Source organism: Rutilus rutilus (genome assembly GCF_951802725.1).
Source record: "Rutilus rutilus genome assembly, chromosome: 25".
NCBI lineage: Eukaryota > Metazoa > Chordata > Actinopteri > Cypriniformes > Leuciscidae > Rutilus > Rutilus rutilus.
The window spans coordinates 20,327,808-20,348,511 of record NC_140229.1 but is presented as its reverse complement, the minus strand read 5'-3'; the positions used below and the strand labels follow the sequence as shown (position 1 = coordinate 20,348,511).

The 20,704-nt window shown below is 37.4% G+C and overlaps 1 protein-coding gene across 2 annotated transcripts in view; it reads left to right on the top strand.

Annotated features, from left to right (window-relative positions):
• Positions 1–359: 359 nt before the first annotated feature.
• Positions 360–20,704, top strand: part of unc13bb (unc-13 homolog Bb (C. elegans)) — a 93,701-nt gene continuing 73,356 nt past the window's right edge. For both annotated transcript variants that reach the window (XM_084400385.1, XM_084400384.1), the window contains exons 1-2: positions 360–617; positions 10,590–10,619. In XM_084400385.1, the coding sequence (XP_084256511.1) occupies positions 596–617; positions 10,590–10,619 (52 nt within the window). In that variant the 5' untranslated portion in view covers positions 360–595. The remainder of the gene's footprint in view (positions 618–10,589; positions 10,620–20,704) is intronic.

Sequence of the window (20,704 nt, the reverse complement as noted above, 5' to 3'; positions counted from 1 at the left end):
TGTGAAATTGAGTCAAAATAGAATTAAATTAAATTAAATTAAATTAAAGCACTTTTCATCCTCTTTAGTATATTCAGTGAAGCCAACATTTTTCCATAAAAGTGAGACAGGTCTTGAGCACTGAATATTTGATAAATTCTGTATCTCACTCCACAATATAACTGATCAAGTAGAATGGCCGAAATATTTCTCCAAGTTTTGCAGGCCAGCGTCACACCTGTTCCTCCACTCGGTGTAGCCATAAGCCACACCCATTAGCTCATCCATTGGTCAACAGTCCGGCAAACCCCGCCCTCTGAATCAGGGGCATCTCGGCGATTCTGACGCCATTTAAATCCCTGCAAGCCCCGCCTCTTATCCTGTGAGTTTCTACACATTCAATTTGGTCATGGCGATGGGACATTTGAGTCAGTTCGCGTCACCTGTAGGATAGTGCCGAGTTACTCCGTCGAGCATCCGTGCTTCTTCTAACTTACCCTCAGAAGTGCGCTCATGACGAGGAAACAACTTGTGACATCATCTGAAATGTCACCGGACAGCTGAGAACTTCGATTACACTGCCAGGATTTAACCAGGAGGAAAAACTTCGGTTGCCATGTCTCTCCTCTGCGTGAGAGGTGAGAGCTGCTTTCCATGTGTTTTCCAACTTTCATGTATATTGATGTTTATATATAGGTGTTTGCACCTGTCATCAGCTCAGCAGGTGTTGTAACGTGTCTGTAAAAGTTCAGAGGCGCGAGCGTTTTTGGAAACTGTGAACATCTTATTATTTCCTTTCTCTGTTTTAATGGAATGATATACATTTCATATAAATGAAGTGATGGTGTCAAGTTCCAACAGGTCTGTGATATTACATAATTTGAGGTTTGCTGTAGGTGTGATGATGTAGCTTCAGGGAAGCAGCTGTTTGTCGTCATGATGTAATACAGCTCTGCAGCCGAAACAAGAAACATACATTTCTCAAACTATTGGAAGGTATTAAAAAGAAACTAACATTTCCCAATAACATTTTTCTATATTTTTTTTAACCTATTTAGTGTAACTTACTAACAAAAACAGTGTGGGAAATAAAGAATAAATTAAATTTATTGCAAAAAAGATGTAGCTGATACTTGCATATAATATGATAGGATATCTGTATTATTTTACGCAAAATTATATGGTAATATTTTGATATAGCATGATATTTATTTTTATATATTTTTATATTAATATATGTACATTTGTTACAGTAATAATTTAAGTATTAATATAATTAAATACTAATTAAAAATTGTTTCACAGTGAATTAAATGAAATATACTAAATGAAACATATCAAATTAAAATAATAAATAACATGCATGTTATAATTTGTGCATAAAATATAGAAATAGAATGAAAATGTATAATTTATATTATGTTAATATTAATTGAAGACCATACAATTCAGAATTTACATGTTAATATTTTACATTATAGTTTGCATTTGTATCAAATATAGACGTCAAATGTATACATGTATTAATGTATACATCTTAATGTTTTTTTGAATACTATCTGTTTACTATTTTAAATGCTATATTTAGTCATTTAATTGAGCCATTTTTTGAAGACCATTTTAATTATTGTTAGTATGCAGTATTTTGTATATGATGCTCACTCATCAGGCCCTCTTGAAGGAAAGCAGATCAAAAACATTATGTGTCATCTGTTCTCATACTCTTCCCTCTTCCAGAGATGCACATTCTCCTTTTATCTTTGGTCACCGGCCAGTTGCAGATCAACATCTTTCCTCTCTTCTTTTCTGCGCTCAATGGCAATGCTTGCTTTGCTGTTTGCTGTCTTTGGTGAAAGTGTCTCTGCTTAATGTCCACACAATATAGCTTGAAGGCCGAGTGGGGTGTGGGATGGGATCTGTACACTGATTGCTCATCCACATCTATGAAGAGGTGCAGGCTAATGTGATTTAAACAGTGATCGGGCTGTTCGACAAAAGAAGACACAAATAAAAGCAGCAAATACATTTTATAGTGGGACCAATCATTGTGATACTCTTTTCTTCCCAGTATAGTGGTGCAGGGATGACATCAGAACCCAGAAGTCTAATTCACCGCTGGTTCCTTTGAGATTTTCCTATGGGGTTTTATAATGGGGTTTTTCGATTTATGTGTAAAATAAAGCCTGTGGTAAACATTATACTTAGACGTTTTGTTCTACAAATTTACACACCCATAGCGAAAATGCAAATTTTGAAGCAGTTATGTTTATTTTTGAAACATTAAAAACGTACAAAGTAACTAGATAGGGCATTTTAGAGTGTGAGTGTGTGCAGTGTACGTTGTAGAACAAAACGTCAAAGTATCATCAAGTTATGTTTACCACAGGCTTTATTTTACTCATTAATTGAAAAACTTTATTATAAAAACCCATGGGAAAAGCTTGAAGTAACCAGCAGCGAATTATAGTCTTCTGAGTTCTGACGTCATCCCTCCACCACTTTATTGTGACAGATATCCAAATTAAAATTCTTCCCAAACAAGACAAAATGTAGGGTTGGACTTGATTTTGTCCATCTGGAATTGGTTGGATGGTTGTGGTTTGCTATTGGTCAATCTCAAGGCAGGGTCACACTATATGACTTTTGGCTGGATTTGCGAGGTCTACGACAAAACCCGCGGATCGCGGTCAAATCGATGTTCGTTTCGGTCGCCGATGTCCATTAAGTATGAGCAGGTCAGCGATATTTTCAAACCTGCTTGATAGTAGGGCTGAACGATTAATCGCACTTTCCATGTAATCGCACTTAAATCGAGATGGCTTATCGCGATTTTAAAATCGCAAAGGCTGCGATTTTATTTTATTTTTTGCGCAGTTTGTCATTGATGAACGGCTCTGTAAACGCTGCTCTATCTGAAAGCACTGTGAGTTTAAGTCACTTATAACGTGCATTTGAAAAAACAACACGCGTCAAACATCTTTCCAAAACATGAGAAGCATTTATCGTGTTTGCGTGAGAGCGCCCTCTGGCGTTCAAATCCACACTCCGCACTCCACTGACAAGCTGCGCATAAAATAATCGCAAATCGCGTGCGGTTTTGTTGCGATTAATTGTTCAGCCCTACTTGATAGTATAGCCACGTGATCTTGTAGTGCGCGAAATGCAATGACAAGGTGGAACTAATTCAGCCAATCACAGCGCAGATGCTATAAACGGAAAAATCTTGGACTACATTCACCATGTTGTCATTATCATGTGACCTACCAGCGTCAGTTGCGTCACTTCACTGCCGTTCACAAATCCTCTCCCGTGGCCTCATGGGAGTACTGTGAATTCAGACATACTTTTTTGGTCACATACTGTTTTTCGCTTACTATATAGTAGGGAAGTATGTGAAGTATGCTGAGATGTTGCTGCAAGAGGGAGATGAAATTAGTTTGATTAAAGATTATGAAGCACTTTAATTAAAAAATGATTTGCATGAATAAATCATTTATAATAGCCTACATACAGCAATATTTCATAAAAAAAAAAAAACTGTCCATTTGGATTTCATGGTGACTTTAAAGGAATAGTGTGGTTTTTGATTTGGTTTAGGTGCCACCACAGGATTTATTTGCAGCAGACATTCCTAAAACAGAAAGAATCAGTGGAGACGAGTAGATTTGCGCAGATACAAACGCTTGCATAAGAAACGCGTTCACTGAGGATCTCCAAACAAGTCAATTATTCAGAGAGACAAAGGAAATGTTTGTGCAGGAACCAGACTGTGATTAAATGCCTTAGCGTGTCTCACAAGAGCTTTTAAAGGTATAAAATGTCACAACTCTTTTCTCAACAGACTTCCGCTATCCTCAGATTTCACAAATTACAACTTTTACTCGCACGAAAGTTCGGCTTTGTTGGTGGATCACCAGTTTGAAGTTCTTCTGCATGTTTTCAATTTTGATGTAGCTTCCTTATTGTTCTTTCTTGTAAACTTATCTAGAACAGGAGTATTTGGAAGCACATGAACTCAGTAGTACAAAGTAGTGCAGTGAACTTGGATATCCTCTTCTCAGGGTAGATAGCCGAGAACACTGGGTAGGGAGCTTCTGTTGTATTTAGTGCAGGTGAGCGGCCTGAACTGAGCACAGGTTGTTGCATGTAAGAGCTGCCATTTAGCTGATGACTTACAGTTCTGCTCATAAGTTTACATAACCCTCGAAGAATATGCAAGATGCTAATTAAAAATAAAAATAAAATAAAAATAGAGGGATCATAGAAATTGTATTAATTGTAAAACTGCCCTTCAGAAGCTGCATAACATGTTTCCTCAAAGACAGAATAAGCCTACAGTTTACCCATGTCATCTAATTCAAAAAGTTTACACCCCCGGCTCTTAAAGGGATAGTACACTAAAAAATGACAATTCAGTCATCATTTACTCGCCCTCAAGTTGTTCCAAATCTGTACGAATTTCTTTCTTCTGCTGAACATGTCAGTAACCAAACAGTTGATGGACCCCATTAACTTCCATAGTATTATATATTTTTTTAACTATTAAACTATCCCTTTAATGTATTTTCTGCAAGGAGTATGTAAACTTATGAGCAGAACTGTAGACATCACCCAAATATTGTCCTCTGTAATGAATTACCTTTGTTTAGACTAACCTAAGAAGCGCTCTGGCCTTCCTGACTCACCGTCCACCTCTTTCATCAGGATCATGGTTTTGTTTCTTTATTTATTGCTGTTCAGACAAAAGGCCTATCTCCATGGTGATGTCATTACACACACAAATGAGCGATCTCTCCACGCATCCACGCAAGACGGACACAAAGAGCGCCCGTGTGGGGGGTCACATGGACCTACGTTTGTTAGTGTGACTGGTTCGGTCCGATCACTAGACCCGTGTGTTGTGGCTTTGCAGAATAAACGTACGTTTGCAGACATTTATCAGATTGTCTTTATCAGGGTCATATGGGGTGCTGATCTGCTGTGTTCACTAGGTTTAATTAAAGAGATAAAGGAGCTATTAAATAGGTGGCTTTGCACACTTGTGTTGATGGATTGTGTGTATTTATGAAGCATGCATGCATGGCTGGGTTTTACATCTCTACTGCATTCACTTGCTTACTTGTGACCCCCTGATGTGGGAATGAAGGTTCCTCATGATGTTAGTGCGTTTGAATCATTTAGCGAATATTGTTGTTCAGCACTTTTTCAGAATGAATTACTAAAGGCTCAGAGTAAATCATCTGGTTATGTGTGTGTTTTTTTTTAAATGTTTTATTTTATTAAAAATGTATATCTTTAACTACACATTGTCTTATGAACAATTCATTTGTATTGATATTGATTGATGCTTCACTAACTTTAAGTACACAAAAAGTTCAGTAAGTGAATCAAATCTTGATTCGGGAACCTCTCTGACCAGTTCAGTCAGTTTGTTCACTGAAGGATTCGTTAGACTGATTCAGAATGGTTCCTTCTAGTGCTGTCAAATCGATTAATGCTTGTGTGTATATGTGTATATATATATATATATATATATATATATAAATAAAATATGCATACAGGTGTGCGCCAAATACAGAAACGCGCTGCAAATAACACAGACCACAACGGAAATGTTTCCAGGGGACCCCAATAAGTAACGAACCCGGCTGGGACGTGCTTACAACTCAAAAGTCTACTTTATTTTAATTTATTTCTTTTAATTTTTATTTTTTTTTGCAAAACATACAGAGATGACATATTTATGACATACAACTTTATACGATATACAAAATGTATTAATATGTTCAATGTCATCAGAATATAAATGAGAAAAGAACGATGAGCTGAAAACTTAAATAAATAAAAAAGATAGAGAAAAAGAACATGAGGGAAAGATATTAATCTATACATCAGTTACATTGTACAAATTGTCATGTTATGTTTACATTTTCATAAAGAAAAGTTTCATAAGAAATGTTAGGTAATGCAGGGTCCAAAGTTTTAAAGTTGAGACTCTCACACATAGATATATAACGCATATTTTAAAAGCTTTTTTGTAAAAAAAAAAAAAAATGTAGCCTATTATGTAGCCGGTATGTGTGCAACCGTTATGTTAACAGCATCAATAAGATATTTCTGGAAAGAACAGCTATTCAGCTGATGGACACCGTGCTGCGTTGTCATGGGAACATCCCAGGTGAAAATAACAAGGAAATGACGTTGTCTTTCGTTGCTCCCTTCATCAAGTGTGTTCCAAACGGCTACATAATGTCTAAAACATTAAAAAAAAGTCCCACTTCAAGGGCTCTGCTGTCTGCCCTTCGAAGGGAGTAAACTGAAGTCAGAATTGGGAAATATAAAGAAAAATGTCAGAACTGTGAGCTGACATTTTCTCTCAGAATATTGTTTTTATAACTCGCAATTCTGAGAAAAAAAGTTTTACCAGACCTTTTATTTTTATTTTTTTTATTCCATGGTGGGAACAAACTCCAGAGAAAAGGGGCATTCCCTGTATTGTAATTAATCATAAAAGGGCCATATCTGTCATCTTTTGAAATCAAAGTTTAACTTTGTTAATGAGCATTAAAACCCAAAAACAAAAAATACAAAATGTTTCATTTTAAATGTCTGAAGAAACCTTCCTCGGGAGAAAAAAATTTAATATTCAGATATTATAATTGAACTCTTTAATTTAAAGGTAGTGAGCTCTGACGTGAGTCCTCACACTGAAGTGAGTGGGGGGATTGTTAATGTAATCCTCTGGCCATCTGTTGCTCTCTCCGTCCAGTCATCCAGCATCCTCCTCGCTGACTGCAGGGTCGAAACTAAACCATACACCGTATGACACACCGATTCCACTTCCTGCTTCGTACTCTGTACACTTTCTCACACAGTGTTTGTCTGGTCACTTTATAGAGCTTGAGAAGCTGCAGAAATCTCAATCACATGATGTGTAGCTGATGTTTTAGGTCATTATTTTTGGTAAATTCTCAGTAGATAATGTTGGGTTAGGGTTAAATGTTCAATTCATTTCAGCAATTGAATGTATATCTCATTTGCTGTCATTAGTAAGTAGGCTATTTTTAAATCGCTATTTATATCAGCAATTTGCCACCCTGTTCTCTAGATATCGGCTATTGAAAAGCACATAGGGCCTGATCACTACTGTTAGGTTCACTTTTTTGCTGTTTTATGTCAAATGTAAATTATTTTTGGGGTATTTTGGGAATTTTTGTCCTGCTGAAAGGAGAAAAGACTCTGGAAATCATGGAGCGAGAGAGGCTGAAATGAGTTTTCTTTTTTTTTTCTCCTATTTACACTAACTCTGGCCATCATTGTCTGGTTGAGCCAGACAAAATCACAAAAGAAATCCTGCTGACAACAGAATCGGTGACGTGCAGCTGCAGACTAAGGGTGTGTTCACACTTTTAGTTTGGTTCTTTAGGTTATTTTAGTCCGGACCGAAAAAAGAAAATAATACATTTAGTCCTGGTTCACTTAGTGCTCACACTGTCATTTTTAAGACCGAAATAAAGATCCCAAATTCTGTCCTTTTTAGGGTCGCATCTGGTCACATCACGTCCTCTTTTTGCTTCGTTTACATGTCTCTGGTCCGTGTTGCGTCCATATTTCAGTCGAACCGCACCAGAGTTCGTTCGGAAGCGGAGCGAGACCCATCTTTTCAGCGGTCTCGGTCCTCTTGTTTGGTGGCAAGAGGGTTCACATGGCAGCATTCACACTTATTCAAATGAACAGAGCAATCGTACCAGGGTTAGTTTTAATCAAACCAAATCTGCCAAGTGTGAACACACACTATTAAGTGGTGTCTGGTGTCCGAGTTCAAGTCCGCCTTTAATAAAGGGTATTTAATAGTGGGAATAGTGTTTAACAGGTAGGGGAGGTAATGTCAAGTACAAGTAATGTCCCAATAAAGCAGCATATTTATGATTTTAATAAATTTAAAATTATACACTGATTGTTATTATTGCATACTGTTTTGGAATATACTACAATACACTGAGGTGCAAATAGTATCTCCCACTATTTGCACTAAGTATAAATAACATTTAACAACTATTTACACTTAGTGCAAAGTAATACTGTGCTGCTATTTACACTGTGTATTGCTATTTGTCACAATTTGTCTGTAGTAGAAAACTGCGCCACTCATGTGTTATACTGTAAATTCAATCTTTTATGACTGGACTCTGTGGTTCTGTGGTAAACCACTAGACTGTTGCTCTGTTGATGGAACGTTCACATGTTCATGATGATTTTGTTTTGTTTTTAAACCAGCCTAAGCTATTTTGCTGGTCTTAGTTGGTCTCCTGATGGTCTTTGAGGTATCATGGCCTCTTTTCAGATGACCAGACTGGGTTTAAACAGGTTTTCTTTGCAGAGTAACTGGTAGTTCACAAGCTGAAGTACCTTAAGGAATAAATGCGAGGAGATTGGACAAACTAACGTTCCACAAAGGAGACTCTCAGGAAGTTCCTGTCCAACCGCCCCCTATCTAAACAGCATCTCAGGAAGGCTTGAATCGAAAGTCTTGCATCGGTTTCCGTTAGCACCCCGCAGTAAAGAGCGATGAGTTTCCACTGACACGGTGACCCATACCCTAGGGCTTTAATGAAACCTAATGTCTGTTTCCTCTCAGTTAGAAATGTGGAAAATAGTCACGCGCTCGGATATCCTTCGTCACACAGACTTCCAAGCAAAAAACACAGGATGGTAATTGTCAGATTTGCTTTCTGGGAAATGGACACGTATGGAACTCTATTTCTTGCATGCGTGTTCCTCATTGCGTTGTTAACCTTTGTCTCTCAGTCTTAATCTCAACATCATTATGTCCCACGAGGCTCGTGTTCTTGTGTGCGCTAAGTTTCATCCGATATCCAGCGAGAGTTTGCAATGCACGTTAGTAATCCACTGTGATGTCTCGCAGCCCGCCGTCCAATCCCAGCATCCATCTGGCATATCCACCCAGCCACGGCCAGCACACGGGGCTCAAGCAGCGATCAGAAGTAATCTGCTCTAAATCACAGCTCAATCCCATAACAGTTATTGTATGGCTGTGGGCTGGGTCTTACATGGGAACAGGAGTATTGTTCAAAATGTGGCTTTTGGTTTTTACACAGAATGCACAAGGGCTCAGCAATAAGAATTTTTTTTTTCTGCTGGTCATTTTTATTTGCCCTGCCAACATAATTAGTTGTTTTTTTTTATTAATAAATGTTTCATTTTATTTCATTTTATCTTTGCCTTTGTTGTTGGAAAACAATGAAAATGTCAGATTGTCTTATTATTTTCAGCCCATTCTAACGGATGCTTCAAAGACTATCACAAGTCTATCTTGCAATAATTACACCTTCACTTGGGCTTAGTCTTGATGTTTGGCTCTCAAACCACCTCCTTTAAACTGTCAGATTTCAGTCTCATATTTATCTTGGAAAGCATTTAGACTCTTTTTATGATCAAATCTATTCAAGATATCCAATCCATTAAGTATACCTCATATGTTACCCTAGTGGTGAGACATTTTATATATCACTTTTTTTCTTCTTTTTTTGTTGTTGCATATTTTATGATTTTTCAACTTCATGCGGTGCATCCTGGGATACTTTTGAAATAGTGTTGAAGGAGTTGCAGCTTTTCCTTTACTTTTCTGGTCTGATTCATCAAACAAACAAATAAATAAATAAATAAGCGATTAACTACGTGCAATATATGTATGTCTGTATGCGTGTTAAGACTGCACACAAATGTTTAACGCTGTTTAACTACCTCATTCAGTATAGAGAATAGGATTATGTATTAAGGTACCCACACACTTCAAGATAATTGGGCTGATTTTGGGCCCAATTCTCCCCTTCTGACAATCCGAGGTAAAGTCCCGATTATCTTGATGGTTCTACAGATTATCTTTTCAGATTTTCTTGTGGTGTGAGGTGTGTTAAGAGTGACTGATCTGCTCGGAAGAATGTCGGGCCACACAGATATCAAGTCGTAAATATCCAACATGTTGAATATTTTATTTACAATCATAAATCCTGTTGTGTGGGGAACCCCGAGGACAAACGCTAGCATGCTCTGTAGATTGTATCGTGGAACGAAACGATACCCAATCAGAAAGCGAGCTGATGGTAGATGGAAGCATAACAATCTCCATGACTTCATCCAAACCTTTTTCTTTTTTTCCTGCGAATTTTCTGTAAAAAGCGGTCCAAACACTATTATCGCCATTTCTTCTTGCCCGTCGCTCGCCATGTTTGTTTACTCTAAAGTCACGTTTGACCACGGGAGATTTTGTGAGATGTCCCGTGTTCACAGTTCTCTGCTGGAGGGTTACGCCAAAAGTTAAATGGATAATTCACCAGAAAAATGTAACTTCGGTCATCATTTAAATACCAAAACTGTTACCAACATTTCTCAAAATATCTTATTTTGTGTTCTGCAGAAGAAACAGTCATACAGGTTTAAATAGGACTGAGTAGATGGACTATCCCATTAATGTTTTTTTTTTTTTTTACCTAGACTTGTGCCAGTATACAATATGTAACACTTTTCATGCAATAATAATGTAATTATTTTGTCTTTCTGACCGTTCTTATTTTTATTTTTTATTTCAGTTAAGAAAGCCAAACTCCAAGGACCTCCAGGTAAGCAAATTCTCACATGTTCTTCTAAATACAATTCAGAATTATGTAAAAACATAATTTGCTTTTCTCTGGGCCATGTAAATCATATGTAAATCATCTTGCTTTGGGGATGTTTGGACAGTGTGTCAGTGTTTTTGGTTTTACATTCTCTCTTTTTTTGTGTGTGCAATCTAGCCTAATACAACACCCATCAGCTTGTGGTATTTCACATCACATTTCATTTATTTGATGTCCTTGAGGAAGAAACTTTGATTCCTCTCATTGTGGAGTTATGAAGGTTCAGAGGTTCATTTGATAATTGATTCTGCGCTTCTGTTATTCATCTTGTCTGAGTCCTTGAGCTTGTAGCTTGTGAGCTAGTGTGTAAGAACAGTGTAGGTTAAGCCCAAATCCCCACACCCTCCTCATCTGCAAATCCCCACACTGTTGGCCTACACATGGATCACCTAAGCCAGAATACTGTGTCCCTGGACAGGAAGGTGATCTACAGGCACAAAACTGCTCTTCATCAGCTTTTGGATTGTATTGGGACATCACAGGATTCCTCACACCTCGCGTTCATATTTTTTGCACAGTACGAATGTTGGCTAGAGTTTAAGGGAGGTGTGAATCTCTAAACTTATATGCAAATTGACCGATGTATGCCTTGGGCAATGTTTTGGATCTGAAATTAACTCTTAAAAGGGTTGTTCACCCCTAAAATGAAACTTCTGTCATCATTAAATCACCCTCATATTGTTCCATTTACATTTATTCATTTAGCAGACGCTTTTATCTAAAGCGATTTACGAATGAGGAATACAACATGCGATTAATCTTAAGAGGAAATAAACACAAGAAGTGCCAGCAATACAAACATTATTCAGAATAGTACAAGGTAGAACAGAGAAGGACTAATGAATAGTGAAAGCATCAGGGTTTTTTCTGCAGGTTGCAGTTACTGTAAGTGTGAGTTTCTTGAATGTTGTCAGAGATTCAATTGTCCGGATAGTGTTGGGAATATCATTCCACCAGCAAGAAACAGTGAACGAAAGCGTGATTTTGTGCCTCTTTGTGATGGTACCGCTCACTCACCAACCGCAGGCTCCTCGTAAGAGAGAGTGGAGGTAGGAGGACAGAGCCCGTGGCTGTCCTGTAGACAAGGACCAATGTATATGGAGAATAGGAAGGGTCCAAAAACAGATCCCTGAGGTACCCCGGTGGACACAAAAGAAAATATTTTTGAAAAATGTTTTGGGGCCAGATTTTCTAAATGGTGCAAATTACTGTGAGACCGCAATCCCATTATAGTGCAGATAGGAGTGGAAAGTTCTGCTTGTGATCTACTGACAATGCACAGATTAAAGAACACAGACGCAGCAGTTCATTTCCATTATGACTAACGCAATCTACTAAGAGCAGTGCAAATTAGCGCGGGGGCACAAACAAGCAGAGCCGTATATAATTAGGTGCGGGTAATCTACTAACACCACAAAAATAATGTTGTTTGGCAAACAATATGTTTGGATAATGTCTTCTGGCATGCCAAATAAAATAACACAAGTGGAGAAAATTCTCTGTGGCTCCTCTTTGCAGCAACTTTCAGTCATGTCAAGCGCAAAATGACTTCAGACACGCTTTTTCAGTAATTTTTCAAAATATATTTTGTGTTCCATTAAAAAAAAAAAACATGATTAATGGGGTGATATTTATTTATTTATTTTTAGCCATTTTGAGATTAAGTTTGAGTACATTTGGAGTACAATAAGTTTTTTATTTTGTATTGTTTGCATCTCATTTCCTTTATATTCTGCACTTACAATTTCCACAAATAGTCTGTCCCTGTGGGATAATAAAATCACAAAATCCTGGTTTATCTGAACCGATGGGCCCACTCCCTCTGAGACTCTTGAACGCTCCTAACTCAGATCACACCCGATCCTGAATGTCCCAATCACTCAGCGCCATCACTTAAACAAACATGCAGCTCGGCACATGTCAGACTGCAATACTGTGTCACTGGCTCTATTGTGTCAGATAGTAAACAGTCTCTTGAGGATAGGCCTGTCGGCCTCTGTCTGTCTGTGATAGGTTGCTCTTTTGTGTTCCATCGCTGGAGAGTGTTTACTTTACCTCTCTAAAACCACTAAGTTTTGTTCGGCCAGAGCCAGGATTATCCTGATTCTAATGTGTGAATGTGTGATCCATAATACACGGAAATTGCTGGACTGTGTTGCAAGAATATTGGGTCATGTTTTACTGCTTTTTTTTTAATGCATATTGCATATAACTTTCAGTAAAAAAATTGTTTTTCAAACAATTGTACCAGATTTGAAAAGTAAAACATTTATTACACCAGCCCAAAAAGGGCAGTGGTTTCAGAGGCAGAACAAGTTGTTAACTTGTGGGGGGGTATAGCACACAAAAATGAACAATGCACAGTAAGGCCAGGAATGTATATTAAGGAAACAAGGAAGGAAATAAGATTTTTAATCATCATTTATCAATAATTCTTTTAGAATTATTATCCGTGCAGTTTAATTATTACCTCAAGTTAATTAAGAGAGTGGAATGTACATAGAAATGTTTGTACATAAAAAAAATAATAATAATTTGCGCTTTATAAAAATGTTTGTGAATTAGTGAAGACAAAAAGCAGTAATATTTTATTTTACACATTCTTTTCATGAGGAAAATAATCTTTTTTTTTTTCTACAGATACAGTAATTGAAGAAAACTGTATATTTCAATACCTTTACTTTTATAAAACAAATAGTATGCTTGTATATTATATATTTACTTTATTTTTGATTTAATAAATCATCAAATAAATAAATTCAATACATTAAGTCATATATCATGGAGGCATTCATAATAAGACCATCAGTTGAATTGTACGCCTATCTGTGAAAAAAAATATATATTTCCTCATTACATAAACCATAACTTGGTTAAGTATTTTTCCTTAGTCCACCACTGTTCAGCAGAAAGAAACTCTTTGTTGATGTAGCATAACTGCAAAAACTGCACACATACAAGAACCCCTCATGTGAACCTGCATACACAACCTGCAAATCCATCCCAAACCTCATACAAGATTCATCAGGATTGTGAAACGGAAATGTCAGCTCTCGATTGTACGCTACCTTTAACTAATTTATTGGAAAACTCAACTGGAGTCAATAATGAATGATGACGTGGTGCAGTCATGAAGAAACAGTAAAACCATCATGGTCCCATGAAACTTCAGACAGATGTTGTTAACTTTTATGAAAGTAGTAGGATATTCAATTCAGAGTTTTGTTTGGTCACTTAGTAGCAAATAAACTAGATATCCATGTCACTTTTGGATGTACAGAAATTCTAGAAGTCTACACCCTTTCCTGCTAAATTATGTGTTTTCTGTCCATCTGGTTGAAGACATCACTGATGTGAGATTTCTTTTTTTTTTTTTTTTTTTTTTTAAACCATTTTTATTGTAATATCAGGTATTTCAGATCATTTAGATGCTAAAAGACACATGAAACCCAAACAAACTCTGTTTGGCCGCTTTCCATGTCAGTCAGACAGACCTTTCCTGCCAGAGTGGGTGGTTCTTGTCCAGAATAAACTTAAATCTGGACTAGACTTTATCCTAATCCTCAAAAGTCTGGCTATGTGAGACTAATATGATTTAAGTTTACAGTTTTACTCACTTGATATGCGCTTCATCTGTAGCTTTTCCCCACCTCGCTCTCTCCTACGCTACCTGACATAATGGATAATCAGGAGAAGTGCTGAATCCGTAATTGACATCTGAATGGAAAGCAGCTCTCTGCTAATCCGCCCAGGTGTGATGCATAATGTCATAGTTTTGTCTCTAGAGATGCTCATTGATTAGTTCCTGTCAACCCCGGTGTCCACCTGGTTAGAGCCAAAGCTTAGAATTGAGTTCATTGGCAGTTCACTGCTTTTTCAATGAAAAGCATTATCATGATTAGAACTTTTTTTTTTCTTTTTTTAGCTCATTATTGCGTTTGCGTTGTTGTGCTATAGTGACCCTAAAACTACCAGAAAGTCCTTAAATACTTGAGTTTGAACAATGTATTGTTTTGTTTTTTTAAATTGAAACCCAGCATGCATCTTTTTGTGAAATGTTCCAGTGTTAATGCTAATGTCTGTTGTGCTAATGTTATGGTGCGTTCAAGTCCTCCTGGAAAGTTCGTACGTACGAGGTGGGAAGTCGTGCTTATAACGGCATGTGCGTTCAAGTCACTTTCGTCGCAGCAAAATGGCGGAGTACTTTCTCTTAATTAATTACACAAAAATACAGTAAGGTTCTTAAACTCTTGTTCTAGAAAATGAAGAACAAAGAAATGTGCATCAGGTGTACTTTGTATTTTTATGTTTTTAATTAATTTATGAAGCCACTGCCAACTCATCGTTACATGTTGCATAGTTATATTATAATACTATCATATTCTGTGTTGGCGATTAGCTGTTAATAGAAAAGCCTGACAATATCACTGCTAAATACCTTTACGTAGTGTATTCCGCCATGTTAATCACTGACACGCCCCCAACTCGTAAAGATCGGAGCTTTGAGAAAATCCCGAGCTCCCCACTGGTATTTACGACATTGTGGTGGCGTTCAAGTGCGTTCAACTCGTAAATACGATCTATACGAGATGACTTGAACGCACCATCAGGCTGTTGTGATTTGGTCTACTCTGCTCTGATTGGTTAGATGGCCCAGTCTATTGTAATTGGTCTACTCTGCTCTGATTGGTTAGATGGCCCAGTCTGTTGTGATTGGTCTACTCTGCTCTAATTGGTTAGATGGCCCAGTCTGTTGTAATTGGTCTACTCTGCTCTGATTGGTTAGATGGCCCAGTCTGTTGTGATTGGTCTACTCTGCTCTGATTGGTTAGATGGCCCAGTCTGTTGTGATTGGTCTACTCTGCTCTAATTGGTTAGATGGCCCAGTCTGTTGTGATTGGTCTACTCTGCTCTGATTGGTTAGATGGCCCAGTCTGTTGTGATTGGTCTACTCTGCTCTGATTGGTTAGATGGCCCAGTCTGTTGTAATTGGTCTACTCTGCTCTGATTGGTTAGATGGCCCAGTCTGTTGTGATTGGTCTACTCTGCTCTGATTGGTTAGATGGCCCAGTCTGTTGTGATTGGTCTACTCTGCTCTGATTGGTTAGATGGCCCAGTCTGTTGTGATTGGTCTACTCTGCTCTGATTGGTTAGATGGCCCAGTCTGTTGTAATTGGTCTACTCTGCTCTGATTGGTTAGATGGCCCAGTCTGTTGTGATTGGTCTACTCTGCTCTGATTGGTTAGATGGCCCAGTCTGTTGTAATTGGTCTACTCTGCTCTGATTGGTTAGATGGCCCAGTCTGTTGTGATTAGTGTTGTCACGATACCAAAATTATTGTTTCGATACCGATACCAAGTCAAGAATTGCGATTTCGATACTTTTTCGATATTTTTCCTGAAAAGGGAGAAACACTCTCAAATATCATTGCTGTGCTTTATTTTAAAACCGGGACAACATTCTAATCATATAACACACTAACAGCAGATATATTAAACATTTGAACAAAATATGAAATATAAAAAAAAAAAAAAAAAAAATTAGAGCAATGACATTCAAGGTAAAAAAAATAAATAAAAATTAGCAGCATTATCTCAGTTATCATAAGAAACATAAGAGTTACCAGTAATAACTTTATTTTGATTCTGAACTTTGAATAAAAATATGAACAGCGATTTATATTAAACAATGTTTAATATTGGTAACATATAATAAGCCTCATTGGTGATATATTTGACATATGGGGAGAGAGTTGTGGAAGGCCTATACTTCATATTAAGCATAAATATATAGCAGCAAAGACAACGTCGTGTTGACGGCAAAATAGGCTACAGAATATTGAACGTTCTGTATTGAGAGGTGCAGTATTTGAAAATCAATCATATTTTTTAAAATTACATTTTTATCTGCATTTGTCAAAACCTAGAGACTTTCAAAACATCAAAATGTCATTTATTAATATGTATTCATGTCAAAAATGACATAGAAACATCTTTTCCTATTCTATTTTGCCTGGAAACACTTCGAACACGCTTGCGTCGCGTGAAAAATAGGCGTCGGTTCTATTTCTAGCATGCACGCGATTTCCGCACGGCTCGGGCGCGCGTGTAACGCAGGCAGAAATAAAAACCGAAATAAAAACGGACACGCCACGCAGCTGAGACGCTCACGCCACGCAGCCAGTGTGTCGCCGGCCTTACAAATCTGGAACGCGGTCATTCTTAGAAGTATCGATACTAATAAATGTAGGAATCGTGATGGTTTTAATTTCCGAGAATCGCGATACTTTTGAAGTATCGGTGCACCGTGCAACACTAGTTGTGATTTGGTCTGCTCTAATATGATTGGTTAGATGACCCAGTCTGTTGTGATTGGTCTTACGCTTACAGCGTGTGTCGGAAACTTAGCACCCATTATCATATCTGACTTTCAGCTAACGATGGCATCAGTTTTACCGTATCAGTTGTAGCCAGAGTAATCATCCTTTGGAAGTGCATGCAAAGTGGATTTGCTTTCGCAGCGCAAAAAAAATCGTCTCCTCAACATGTCAACAACACAAACCTACTTCAAGGCCTCAGCTACTACTACAGAGTGTTGTACTTTGAGGGTCAAAGTAGACGTTGCTTGCAGGCAGCAAATGAAGACCAGAGGCTTCCACTATGCAAATTCTTTACAAACCTACATAGGTTTAAGCAGGAAGTAAGACTGGAATTACTGTCGACTGGTTTCAGGCGGTTCAGAATCGGTTCTTTCTTTTGGGGGACATTAACTCCATTTATTTTGCACTTTAATCTTTCAAACTTTGCAGACCTTTTACGTTCACAAACAGCTATATTACACACTACATGAAAGCTAATTCCTAAAAAGTATAATAGGGAAACTGAATGCACTACTGAGTTACACATAATAAGACAAGGAACATGTATCAAGAAAGTTAATGGGGTCATTTATTTATTATTTCATGTTGACTTCACTACTAAAGCAGAACAAGCACCTGTTCGTTCTAGCAGGACTCTTATCTTTGTGAATGGATTGGATGGTATTTTTGACCCCTGTGTCTAATGGTTTGTTACATTTTGTTGTTGTGGAGAGGCCTGTTTCTCTTAGTCTCTGTGGAAACCTGTTGAAACAAGGAAACAAACACAGTGAAGCACCAAAGTTTATCAAATCTGTTTTAACAGCTGACGTCCCTTCCACTCTTCTCATGAGCTAACCCTATTGACATAAAGATATCAAGCTGTGCTTTAATAAAGTAATAGATACAATACATCATTAGTGCTTTCAACTGACATGAAAATGTAGTGTGATTAAATCAATTAGACAATAAAATATAATAACAACAACAACAAAAACATTCATTATTATTGTGATTTTATTATTACTATCTTAGATTTGTATTATTTTATTACTTAATTTAAATATGGTAGTCATTCATTTTAAATCAATATCATGCAGATTTTGTGATTTTAAATTTAAGAAGTTTTCTTAGACTAAAATGTTATGGACTTTACGGTTTACTTTAACAATGGTCAATAAGACAATTGAACATTTATTTCTCACTTTTCCAGACAAACTTGGCACAGATATAGCAGGTGGCATGTAATGCGTCACAATAATATTGTGTCAGCTCCCTGAATGTTTAGATGTCTGTTAGGGTGGGAGGAGAGCAGTGGGCAGCACGCTGGCACAGTGTATCATCGGGCACGTGTTGGCCGGCCCCCCATCACTGGCAAACAGGAAATGAAGTGTTGGTTATGTCACCGTCTCAGTAATCCTTCTGCGACAGTAGTGCGTACGTGTGTGTTTGCGTGCATGTTTGTTTGCATGCGTATAAAGGACCGTCCTTATGAATTATGAAAGTCAATTACGTCACACATTTTTTGGAATACATTAAATATGCTTTTCATACAGTAACTTGAATATAACTCTTTAAATTATTTAAATTTCAGAATTTTTTGTTATTTTATTATAATAATAATAATAATAACAATAATGGAATTTTTTTTCACGTCAAATCAAAGTCATGTGGTGCAACCAACATTCAGAAGAATTCAGAAAAACACATAAAACAGGAAGTGATATCACACTAAAGACCCCTGCAGACCCTCTTAACTGTATCTGAAGGCTTAAGTATGACCAATGGTTGTAATGATGCTTGCCGTAGCTAATTAATAAAATTCTCGCTTTGTGCCGCATTATTCTATGTGAGGCAAAAATTCCCAAAGAAATGATGCTAAAGTGATGCTTCTGCTCTGTTGAGGATCTGATGTGAGATTATGGAGGTCAGGGTTCTGTCAGTCTCTCATTGGTGTTGGGGGAGGGGAATCACACTAATCTTTACTCTCACTCAGCACTACAGCATTATTGCTCAGGCTTTATTTAGTCACAGTCCTACCACATGTGCTCTGGGATTCCCAGACAAACTTGACTAACCAGCATGCGCACATACTAATTATTTTTTTGTCAATATTGTTACTTTAGAAGCATGAAAAACAGGATTTTTTTAAATTTTGTTTGCTTGCAGTAATTGCTACAACCGCTAGGTTATTGAAAGAGTTTTGTGTGTGTGTGTGTGTGTGTGTGTGTGTGTGTGTGTGTGTGTGTGTGTGTGTGTGTGTGTGTGTGTTTGTGCATGTCTCTTATTGATTATCAGCAAGTTCTAGTGTTTTTTTAGGTGTCAGAATAGCCAGAAAAGCAACATAACACTACAGGTCACGTGGTTTGAGTTATAATTCATTTCTGTAGCACAAACTGTGAGGGATGTGTTTCATGTTAATGTTTAAGGACTCAAGAAATTGCACAGTTTTCTTTAATGTGTTGATATATGTTTTGAAATAAGAAGGTGGGACCGGACTACGGGGCCCCGCACATGTCATGCAGAAGAAAAAATAGATATTGTGGCCATTCGCTCATTTTAGTTAAATCGTTACCTACATACTTGTTTGCTCCCTCATTCTAGTCAAATTGTACTGGCATTGCACTAATTCATCTCATTTTAGTTAAATAATTGTCTAGTGTTTACTACAGTAAAGTTGGCAGAGTGGATCTCTGAGCTGTTGTGAGTGAGTGGAGACGGAGCTAATATGCATATTCATGGATCCTCGTATACTAAATGAAGCAAAGGTGTAGTAGAGTTACATTCAAACTGGCATGAAGACGTTCTTTTCACAGAAAATGTAATTTTGGTGATCAAAGATGAGTTTTAAGGGATACAATTATTGAGTACAGTTGGACTTTAAATCGTGACCACGTTGTACTAATTTGTTCCCTCATGTTAGTTGAATCATGACCACGTACTAATTTGCTCCCTCATTCTAGTCAAATCGTACCCATGTTGTACAAATTTGTTCCCTTGTTTTAGTTAAATCATGGACACGTTTTATTTTTTCGTTCCCTCATTTTAGTTAAATCATGGCCACATACTATTTCGCTCCCTCATTCTAGTCAAGTCGTGGCTATCTTGTATGAAGTAGTCTCCTAATGTTAGATAAATCGTAGCCACGTAAAAAAAAAAAAAAAAAGTATTCCCCCCAAGTGGCAGGTTATATTAGGGGCAGGGACATTCTCATTCTCGAGAGCATTTGATTGGACAAAAAATGGACACGCCTACGAGTGCAGGATGACTCCATTTTTTTTAATTGGTCCATTTTACCTGAAGAGAATTTTATTTTTACCTGTAAGTTTTATATTCATATATCTGCTAATAGTTAATTTGTCGATGTTTAGCAGTACACTAACATATAGATGTCCTCATAGCTCATAAACATGAACTATAAGCCTCATAACTTCAATTTAGGGCCATCTGTTGGGCTAGTTTTTGCGGCGTTTCACACACCGGGCAGCAATTCGCCTGATTCAGAATGTTGAATCGCTGCCTGGACCATGGGTGAGAGAGATCGCTCTGATTGGCTGTTTAGTTTAGCGAACAAGTCACTAAAAAAGCACAAATGATAAAAGTGAGCAAAAGAAAAACCGAAAACGGACGGCTGTTATAATTTTACATCATCTTTCCGGAGCATTCCAACTCA